This window comes from Penicillium psychrosexuale, assembly GCF_028828465.1.
Source record: "Penicillium psychrosexuale strain IBT 29551 chromosome Unknown utg000002l, whole genome shotgun sequence".
Lineage (NCBI taxonomy): Eukaryota > Fungi > Ascomycota > Eurotiomycetes > Eurotiales > Aspergillaceae > Penicillium > Penicillium psychrosexuale.
The window spans coordinates 7,222,526-7,233,405 of record NW_026643187.1 but is presented as its reverse complement, the minus strand read 5'-3'; the positions used below and the strand labels follow the sequence as shown (position 1 = coordinate 7,233,405).

Here is a 10,880-nt window from a genome sequence, read left to right as displayed (position 1 = left end):
GTAAACCGGGGTACATGACACAATACATATAACCAAGTCACTGGTCCCTCAAGTAGCAAGCGCCTACAGCGGGAGCATGAAAGAAACTACAAAACCCCTCCGTTTTCCGGTCCAGCACCGCCATACTCCGAAACAACTCCCTAGGATCCATTTGCTACGGTCGGACCAAGAACTGCCACGTCGTCTGGCGTGGCAGCTGGGGCATCCTGCAGATGACGCTGTTTGGCTCCCTAGGTCAGCGCCCAATGTCCGATCGAGATGACTAGCAAAGAATAATAGCGTGATTAATGAGGAAGTACAACATAGCCGAGGAAATAGTGTAGAACGGTTCGATTCACGTGTTACCGTGTTACCGTGGGTCGTTGCAAGGTTCCCGCCGCAGTCCCACGGTTCATGTTTATGCTTGTCAGGGATGGCCCCTATAAAATATACAACAGGGTGTTCTCGTATGTTGTAGTCAATGTTCCCAATTATGGTCTCTTTCGCTCCTGACACTCTACACACTATGGATCGACCCCTCCGATACGCCATATCGAGACTATTCGGGATACACGAGGTTAGTACAGAGGCTCCACGGTCTGAGGTGGATCGGTCTCCTGATCGGATAATGGTTGGACATTTATTGATCCGCTATGATGTTGAGCGTTGGCGACTATGTTGTGCCGGCAATAGATTCCTTACATTATAGAGCGGCAATCTCGGGCTCATCGAAAATGGACTCCGTACCTCACTCCGCGATCACGTCGATCTGTTTCAGGATAGCTCTTAGAGTGAACACAACATGGCCACGAATCAATCTGTACGGGGTAGTCAATGAGGATCGCCGGCTAGACATTCTGTCACCTAACAGGAAATTCTTCACCGTAGTATTCCGTACTTCGTACAACATTGTAAATTTCGACGATGGATCATTTTTCCTATCCCGAGACAGGCGGGATCACGCCCGTCGAATGGGCGAATTTCGGTTTGATCATCTATCGCCTACATGATAAGCTAAGAGTCCTCCCCACATTCGACACGAATTTGCTCTCACCGTCAACTCAAATCCTTGACCGACTTCGTCATTCTACGGGGGGAACGGATTGACAGGGTACGGGGTTCTTACGTGATTACCTGCGCCATGTCAAAGCTCGTGGCTCTGCGGGTGTTACATGGCCCAGACGCTGATAAGTCTGCCCCTGCATTAATGCTAGCTTTTAAGCTGATGCCTGCAGTCATAGGTTGTCTCGGGTCCGACTAGAAACCCATAGATGAGCCACCTTGGTGGTGTGCACGGGACAAGTCATTATAATGCATCACACTGAAATAGGAGACCTATACGGAGTATTGATTTAATAAGTATGCTCGTGCCTAAGTCTCAGCTGATGATATTGACTGATGATATTGACTCCCCGAGCGTACAGTATTAATTCGGGATAGAACGGCTTGAGAACCTATATCCTCCAAGTTAACGCTTTTCAATTCGTATACTTCGCGCCCACGGTCCTACCTGGGATTTAAACGTATATATGCAGCCTACTTCCCCATGTCGATCGCGTGACATGGGACAGCTCAGCCGATTTGCCGACAAGCGATAGAAGAAAGCGAGCTGGCTCCAATAGTAGTAGATCCCAGACGCCGAATGGGTTGGGCTGCAGTGTTTCATGACTCGGGGAAAGCATAGATCGAGCTTCCATGCAAGTTCCATGGCCTGGTTTCCAAGTAGGCGAGAAGTTTGTGTCAGTAGGTTCATTTTCTTTGCCTACTAGCATGATTGGTTTGCTTCTCTGCATATCGCTGCGCTTCCAGTGTAGGACGCGTCCTTTGAGGCTCTTAGGCTCTTCTTCTAAAGGACCGTGGATACATATTTCTGCAGCCTGCTATAACACAAGGACACCTGGTGTTTATTTGAGTGAATACGAGGAACTATTATAGGTGTGCACTATCCGTCTCGTGCGCTTGTGACCACACTCACGGGATACAATATATATCGGGCTGTTGTTGGGTACTCCCAGGTAGCAAGAGATTATTCATCCCATACGGGTGTAGAATCTTTGTAATTCGGCAATTTCGCCAAGACCAGTCCAAACCGTTATCAATAACACTCCCATGATTGGATTACTTGATGACCTCGTGAACCAACTGGTATCGAATTGCTAATAATAGGGAAAGTGCCCGAAGTGCGAGAAGTGCCTAAAGACGTTTAAGTTGACGTTACTAAAACCTGCTTCTTACCCAACTCTTCATAAAGTCTATAGCTTAGTTAGTGGGTAGGCATGCTGATCATGCTCAGACCTTGGGCCAGATGATGATGTTTGATAAACATGTGACAGGTAACTATAGCCATGGCTGGCGCATATTCTTGAGGGATGTCAGGTTGCTGTTCACGGAATAGACCTGGTGTTCCAGACTGAACCCGAACAGGTGAAACCAACCAGAATATTCCAGGATACTTGGATCTCTGGATCTGACGTCAAGTTGCCACACTGGGGCCCTGGAAAGATAGCAGTTGGACATATGGAACGGCTCGTGTGGAGAGATGTACTCGACTGAGGGGATTGGTATACATCATAGACCGAGTACAGCTACAGACATATATAGGGGGAGAACCCGCTGAAATCGAGAGAGCATTCATCTGCACGTGATACCCACCAAGCCACGTCATAACAAATCCCCTAGGGGGTAAATAAATAAATTTTCTCCTGTAGAAGCTCAATCCAAGAGGAAAGACAAGACTAACCCCTGAATGAATTCAGAATTCCTTCCATAAGACCCTATCTCTCATCCTCAACACCCATTAATTGCACCATCAACACCACAGCTCCAACATGTCCGACTCAACCCTCTACCTTTACACTTCCCTAACCGCGGGGTCGTCGCACATTATCACAGCGACCTCCAGAATTGAGACAATCCTCAAAGCGAACAAAATCCCCTTCCGCGCCATTGATGTCGCCACCGACGACGCTGCCCGCAAGCTCTGGGGCCGACGCTCCAAGGGCAAGAAGATTCCAGGACTGGTGAAATACGGCGATATTGTGGGAGTATGTGACAGCCCCTTGCATAGATGCCGATTTCACGCAGTTCTGTTATACCAATATACCAGGAACCCCGCTAACCCCAGCGACTTGTAGGATCTCGAAGAGATCGAAGAATGGAACGAATTCGGAGAATTGCGTATGGTAGTAAACAGCGTCCAGGACCTAGGTGGAATGCCACCCACCAGCTATCCTCTCCCGGCGACCGAGCCCAAAGCCGAGTCGACACCAACTACCCTCAAACCCTCCACGATCAAGATCCAAAACCCTCCCGTTACCAAGCATGAAGACAAGAAAGACGATATGACCGTGCTGGCCCTGCGCCAAGCTAGCTCGGAGGCTGCCACCAAGGCGAAGGCCAAGTCAGACGATAAGAAAGACGCGAAAGCACAAGCTACAGGGGTACCTGTCGCCAGTCGCGCGCACTGCGGCTCGGTGGCCCCCGAATTGCCCGACACCGCTCCGGAATCATCACAGGCCACGAGACGTCCGACCCTAGTCCCCGAACAAGCGGCCGTATCGTCGGCAAACTTCCATGCAGATAACGCAGAGATGCTCGGATTGGTTGGACACCATCGCTCGTCCAGGATTTCGACACTCGACAACGCGGAGCAAGACAAGACGGTGCACGATATTAGGCAGTCTATCTCTGCAGAGCCGACCGGCAATATTGATGCTCTGCGCAAAGAGGCTGCGGACAAGGCGGGGAAAGCGAAGTCCCCATCGATTAAGGAGGTGCCAGTTGTTGATGATGTGGCCGTCGAGAATAAGGAAGAGCTCATGGAACCCAATGAGCCTAAGGGCAATGCTATTGCTGAAATGCTTGCGACGCCTATGCCGCAAGAAATCAAGTCGGAGTCTAAGGATGATACCAAGGGAGGGCTGTCTCCCACACAGAAGTCGGAGTAGGCAACTACCGGTTCAGGATCGAGGGAGTCGCTGTTCACGAATTCGACGATTATGACATCTGTACATCAAGAATGCCTGGCAAGGTACAATCGATTTTTTCGTACATGCAGTATGAAAATGTAAATAACTTCGAAAGCGTGGACAGTTGACTCCCACATGTAAATGCCATTCATAACTCGTGATTAAGAATGTATAATATAAAAAATTAAAGAGACCACCCCTCAAATGAGACAAAGACACCTAAACCCCTTTTGTGCTATGTACCGTCTCCTCTACAGCTCCGCGCCGCGACGCTTCTGGACAGCCTCGCGCAGCTTCGCGATGACCTCGCCAGGATCTTGTGCGCCGAAGACCGCTGACCCGGCAACGATGACGTTAGCACCTGCATCGGCAGCCTGATCAATTGTACCCAGGCCGAGGCCTCCGTCGACTTCGATGTTCAGATCGGGGTAGCGTTTGCGCAGGGCGGCGACCTTGGGAAGCTCCGAAGCCATGAATTTCTGGCCTCCGAAACCGGGGTGCACGGTCATGACCAGAACCATCTGTGAAACGTGATTAGTACCATTTCAATTGAAATGAGCTGGTGTGGAAGAATGGGCAATCTAGCAATGACTCACGTCTGGTCGTTCGGCGGGGTCCTCGCTCTCAACAATATCCCACAGCACATCGACGGGGGTATCGGGTTTGATAGCGATGCCAGCCTGCATACCCTGCTCGTGGATATAGCGAATCAATTGCTTGGGGCTAGTCCGAGCGGTAGTTTCCTTATCCGTAGGATCGGTCGCGGCGACGGAGGAAACAGCCGCCTCATAGTGGAAGCAGTAAAGATCGCAACCGGCCTTCTTAAACTCGACGACCCATTTATGCGGCTATAACGAAGCAAAGGACCGTCAGCGGGGAGAGCTCATGCCGGAATGACGCGGGTATGGGGAAGTCCATAACTCACCTCCATGATCATCATGTGACAATCGAAAGTGCCACGACCGCAGGGTTCGGAAGGACGATCGACGCAGCCGCGAATTTGAGATACGACAGGGCAGCCGATAGTCATATTTGGCACGAAATGACCGTCCATAATGTCGACGTGCAGCCAGTCGGCGCCCTCCTCCATCTTTTTGGAGCAGTCATGGCCCAAATTGGCGAAGTTGGCGCTGAGAATTGAAGGGGCGATGATAGCTGGAGGCGCCATGATGTTGTATGTATTGGGAGTGGGTTGGAGGGAGGAATTGGGGCGAGGAGTCTGGAGGGGTAGAGGGATGGAGGGGTTATCAAGAAAAAAAGACATGAAGCTCCCCGTGTTTACATCAGTGGCGAAGAGTGGATATAGCCGGGTTCAGCGTGAATCCCGAAATCTACAACTTGGGCTTCTTTTGCTGTATTCTTTTCTCTTTCCATCTTTCTATCTTTCTATCTTTTTATCTTTCTATCTTTCTATCTTTCTATCTTTCTATCTTCTTCTTCTTTGAAGTCTCCCCTTCTAGATACTGTCAATGTACAACCGATAGGGCTCTGACTCTCACGTGTACAATCTTGACTTCTTACAGCTAAGAAATGGATCGGCATTTCGATATCCTTGCATCCTACACACTTAGGTGATGGGAGAAAGATCTTCAAGTCTGCTGACCTTGATAGAATTAGAATCTGCGTCGAAGCTGCGGAGTTCAGTAGCCAATCAGGAAGTATATCTTCGCTTCTAAGATTATTCCTTAGCAGTCTTCTATGGATTGATCTCTCTTGAATTTCGACTTGGCTGACTGCTTGTACTAATTATATCTCTTACTACAGAGTATTTATTGGCTTGATGCTCAGTTGACTACAACGTATATACAACGCATTATAGCTTATCTCCTCTTCGCCGATCTTACGACTCATATTCTAACTGGAAGATCGGGTACGGAGTACTCCATACAAATACCTAGATCTCAATAGCCGTTAGAATAGCCGTTTCGTTACCCCAAGAGATACGTCTTAGCAAAGTGGGCCATTATCAGTGCTTGTAGCGGGGCACACTGCTCCGGAGTATAGAAGGTTTATGCTACCATCTCAATAAACTTGAATTATCATAGTATTCCTGGTCCCTAGGAGAGATCACCTCGGTTGGGTAGAGACATACCCAGTACCGCAGCCAGATTTCCGCTATCTTGTTTTGCGTCCGCTCTGTCCGTCTCCCTATGCATGGTACCCAGCCGCGAAAGATATAATAGAGGCAATGACTGCTCTCCTTATCTTTCTTCTCTCCATAAGGGAAACATTCAGTGTCCGAGATGATGTCTGAAGGGAAAATGGGAGAGCCATCAGGGTACAAAGCGAATTGTCCGGATATTGACCGCATAGAAGAACAGCCACCGAAGAATTGCATCGAACATCCGCTCCAAGCACAGTCCCAGCGTCAACATTCCGGGTCGAATTAACAGCGGTGTTAAGCGTGTTCTCTCCAGCAAGCGATTCAGGGAGTTCTGACTCCTGAGGCCCGACATAAAACGGGCTAGTCTGCTATTACTTATTGCCTTTTGACTTTGCATTGACTACGGCACAATAGAAGAGTACTTTGAGCGGGAAAATGGGAACTTTGCGAGGGAAGACTCTCGCCCACGTAGAAAATTGATGACATAGAAGAAACGAATGGAAGTGCACGAAAATTATCTCTCACAACACAAAGTCAGGATCTCTCGGACTCTCCTCCTCGAGATAAACACCCTCCTTTTTTTTTGTCTGCGTCATAACCTGGGACCACTTCCTTGGGGATTTGGTGAGTGATCGCGGATATCAAAAACCCGAAGAGAAGCATATCTGCACTCTCGAAGATGTTAAGAGGCCCGTGCAAGTGGATATGGAGAAAGGCTCTCGGCTTTTTTTTTCACCGTTTATCAGGAACTCCAGGTACTGAGGCGTAGGCTCTGATGTAAACGTAAGGTAAAGGATCCGACCTTGCCCGGTCCGGCCGTGGTTGGTTCAGTCGCTTTGCCTCTCCGTCTTTGCCGTACATCTGGTTCAGCCGGTCGTGGCCGGTTGAGGTCGCGTATCAACTCCTCCTACTGCATGGAATTAGGCATGACATCGTGGAATATTAACTTATCAGGGAGACGAGCATCGGCCATCCAACTCCCGAGGCCTCCGAAAGATCTCACAATACGTTCCCAAGTAGCACGGTCTTGGTTAAGCTCATCGGGCAACATATCTCCGACGTCTCCGGCATCCCGGGCGATATTTGAGAGGCGGGCACTCCACAAACTCTGGGGTGGCGATCGATTTGGCATCCAAAGCCTCGAGAAGGCCATCATGAGCGCATTTGATATAGTCTAGATCACAGGCAGGCCCCCTCCTGTTTTCCCGTATCTTCTTTTCCTGAACCTGCTCTCAGAGGTAACGGTCCGTGATGACCCTCCGAGGGTTGTTTCTCGGTTGATTCGGTTGCGAATATCGACTCAATCGATTGGAACTTGGATATAAGGGTCACTGACGGTCCAAGACTTGTAGGTCCTCGTTCTCATCATCTCGCTATCAATAGTTTGAATGAGAGATGGGGGGCTGCTGACTCCATTGCCCTGAGCTAGGAGAAGAGATAGGTGGGAAGAGAGATGAAGAGGAGATGTGACAACGAGGTCCCCTCTCGCAGGGGTCATGTCGATTGAGAGCAAAGGAAGAGATCAACTGAAGATGAAATAGAAGTGAGTGAAAGAAAAGAAGAGGTTGAACTGAGAGTGATATAACTAGCCCTGGAAGATGGAAGTGGTTGGGAGCCAGGTGGTGAAGGAAGGAACCTTGTGTTTGATCTTATTGAAGTAAAACATCATAGACATAAAGCATTGATTACATTAATTGCGAGCCACCAGGGCCAGAGTTAAATACATAGAGATCGATATCCCTAGATAGACCCAGTCTCAGCCAAAGAGACAGAACTCTTCCGCTTCGGCTTCATAGTCCATCCAGACAGGCAGGTCCAGCCCGCGCCACTCTTCCTCCCCTCATCAAACAGCGCACCAAGACCCTCAAGCAACATAGGTCGCTCGCGACCCATCTCCACTCGCAATTTCAGTAACCACTGCTCCCACATCCACCCTCCAATCAGTCCAGTAATACTGGCAATATCCGCCGTGCTACCAATCGGGCCCTGCACTGCCTCGTAATCTTCAATTTGGCTCTGCACACGCGGTGCCGGAGTCTCGCGCATCGGCTCCTGCTCGACGTGTTCGGTACCCATCGGGAGGAACATCCACGCGCGCTGCGTGTCGACGAACCCGCTGTTGCGGAGACGGGCGACGAAGCTCTTCGATGCTACTGGATCGTACCCACGGTTGCGCAGGTTGAAGACAAACTCCACTGATGTTGCGCTGGCGTACGGGCCCGCTCGCGAGATCTCGGCGTCAAGAACTTGGAATTCGAGGTAGCCGCCTGGCTTGAGACATCGCATGCATTCCTTCAGAACTAGGTCGTACTCGTCGCGGTCCTTGCCTGCGGGACATTCGGTCTTTAGCAGTGCGTGCAAAGATCGGGCGGAGATGACATCGAACTGGTTGTTGCCAAAGGGAAGCTCCCAGAGGTTATCCACGTTCACCTGGCGGTGATTGGGAGGGCCTTTGATGGCGCTGTTTACGGTCTGGTTCTTGGAGGCGACGGTGTAAACTTTGACATTTGGGAATTCGTACGCGGCTTGCCAGGCCCAGTCACAGGAGGACTGACCGCCGAGATCTAGGATGCGGAAGCTGCGTTTGCGTGGTCCCTGCGAGGCCTTGGGCTTTGATGAGGTTTGTGCAAGCATACGCTGGGCAGGACTTGTGAGCAGATTGCCGCCGTTGAGAGACCGAAGAGCATCCATGGCCCACATGGGCTGCGAAAGCTGAGCAAGAACCAGCTGTTCCTTCTCCACCTTGTCAAATTGGGCCTTCTCGGCCAGCTCGGAGGTAATCGTCGAGTTGCGGGGTGCCTTGGCGAAAGGACCCTTGTATGCAGGGCGCTCGGGGCGAACAAGTTCATACTTGCCCAGCAAGCAGTTGATGTGAAGGTCGTTCATAGCGAGGCGCATGGATTGGACGGCATCGAAGCGCATGTTGCGATGCATGAACCCATCTGTCTTGGTTGACTGTTCCCGAATAGACTGGAAGCCTCGCCAGTAAATTGAATCCTTGCTAGCAAGGATCGGGGGCAGAGGACTGAGGGACTCAGGGACACCCTCGACGAATCGCACCATCTTAGTGGTAGACTCTTCTGTGGTTTCTTTGGCTTCAACCTCAATACTAGCAGGCTCCTCGGATGATTCTACAGGCTCAACGTCATTCGCGGGATTTGTCTCACTAAGAGCGGAGAGGTAGGATGCTTGGGCAGACAACCAAATATTGGTCCGGTCGTGGCTCGCAACTGCACGTTCCTGCAGCTCTTGGTCATAACACTCGTCGTATTCATATCCGTTCCCAGAGCGGGGGATCTCCTGAACCTGAACTGCGTCAAATGCAGCACTCATGGGGCTATCTTGATAGATAGACCGACGAGTGGGTGTGTCACAAGGGAGTCGAATGGCAGTAAGCGGGGCCTCTTCATCACGAACAGCTGTGACTGGGTTTTCGTCAACAGGGGGCTCATGCCATTCAACTACCTGCTCAACAATATCTCCATCATCCCGACGCCAAGGAAGGTTGTAGAAACCCTCTGCAGCCGCCGACGATGGTTGGTAATTGGTGTTGGGGATTGACCACGTGTGGCGCGCTCGGGGCGCCAAAGAAGCAAAGAATCCACCAGGAGATGGAATGCTCAAATCGCTGAAACTGTAACCAGACAGCTCAGATGCGGGAGTGACCCCGTCGGCACTTCTCGGGCGGCTGGGAGGCGGCTGAAGTTGCCACATCTCGCCTTTATCCTCCGAGGTCTCAGAACACGAATCGGGTGTCTCTTCTAAGTGAATGTGGTGTAGCATTGCCAGTGCCGAGTTAGGCAGAAATGCGCCTTGGTCAATAGGCTGTGGGGCGTCGTACAAGTCATCATATTCGTAAATTGGCTCATTATTCAGATGAAAAGAAGGCGAGGGCGATGGCGAGAGCGGGGGTGAATATGCCTGGGCAGCAGTGGGAATCCGGGGGAAACTTCCCAGAACATGACGCCAGTCCTCATGCTGGGTCTCGATAGCAATGGGTACAGTATGAATGTCTGAACTGGAGTCCGCATTGTCTAGATCGCTTTCGCTTCCGTCCAGATCTCGGCGAACATGGATATCATGTGCATCCCAGTTGGTGTCTGGCAGAGATTGAGAGTCCGGTGTAGCCAATGCACTGATTATGGATTCTTGGTCCGAGGTCATGCTACCATCGAGCGAAGGCGGGGCATATGATGCAGGTACAGAACGACTGAGCATCGACAGCGCCGCTGGCGAGACTGGTATCTTGGATGGAGGCGTGGGCGGGACTGGCGAGCCCTTGAGGGACCCGGTAATTGACGGCCACAATGCAGAAGAGGGAATCTCAAGTGTCAGAGAGCGCTTCCGACTGCTCCCAGTTGAGGTCACCGAATTTCGGGTGATTGGCGTAATCAAGCTCGATGGCCGCGTATCGGGGGAAAAGCATGAATCGCTCATTTCGGTTTCATTATCGTCAATACTATCATCATCCGTGGCATCGTACAAGTCGTCGTATCCTCGGAACTCTTGCATCTGAGCCTGCCATTCTGTATCTGAGCATGACGAGGTAGTGCCGGCGGAGAGAGGCGACATTAGGCGGGCAAGGCGGGCGTGTGTTGGTACCGAAAACCCGCTGGTCTGTAACTTCAACTGCGGGCTTATAGCTGCCGGTGTAAGTCTGGACGGGGGCGAGCCTTTGGGACTGGTTTGAGCGAAATTGGATTCGCGCGTATCCTCCATTATAGTATTAAGCACCGTCCCTCGGGCCTGCCGAGGGGGCGGGAATCGTACAGTCGAGATACGGAGTGTATCGGTCATCTTGAACACCTGATCAAACTGTTGGATGTTGG

At 50.9% G+C, this 10,880-nt stretch overlaps 4 protein-coding genes across 4 annotated transcripts; 1 reads left to right on the top strand and 3 right to left on the bottom strand.

Annotated features, from left to right (window-relative positions):
* Positions 1-2,807: 2,807 nt before the first annotated feature.
* N7518_003858 (uncharacterized protein) lies at positions 2,808-3,926 on the top strand (the record flags this gene model as incomplete). The annotated part of the gene is made up of 2 exons (XM_057184785.1): positions 2,808-3,023; positions 3,114-3,926. The coding sequence occupies 2 exons, from the start codon at positions 2,808-2,810 to the stop codon at positions 3,924-3,926; spliced, it is 1,029 nt and encodes a 342-aa protein (XP_057046235.1).
* A 272-nt stretch (positions 3,927-4,198) lies between these two features.
* Positions 4,199-5,115, bottom strand: N7518_003857 (ribulose-phosphate 3-epimerase RPE1; the record flags this gene model as incomplete). The annotated part of the gene is made up of 3 exons (XM_057184784.1): positions 4,199-4,468; positions 4,544-4,795; positions 4,873-5,115. 3 exons carry the CDS (start codon positions 5,113-5,115, stop codon positions 4,199-4,201), a joined length of 765 nt encoding a protein of 254 aa, XP_057046234.1.
* A 1,843-nt stretch (positions 5,116-6,958) lies between these two features.
* Positions 6,959-7,204, bottom strand: N7518_003856 (uncharacterized protein; the record flags this gene model as incomplete). The annotated part of the gene is made up of 1 exon (XM_057184783.1): positions 6,959-7,204. The coding sequence occupies one exon, from the start codon at positions 7,202-7,204 to the stop codon at positions 6,959-6,961; it is 246 nt and encodes an 81-aa protein (XP_057046233.1).
* Positions 7,205-7,791: 587 nt separating this feature from the next.
* N7518_003855 (uncharacterized protein) lies at positions 7,792-10,848 on the bottom strand (the record flags this gene model as incomplete). Its single annotated transcript, XM_057184782.1, has 1 exon — positions 7,792-10,848. The coding sequence occupies one exon, from the start codon at positions 10,846-10,848 to the stop codon at positions 7,792-7,794; it is 3,057 nt and encodes a 1,018-aa protein (XP_057046232.1).
* Between the last annotated feature and the right edge of the window lie 32 nt (positions 10,849-10,880).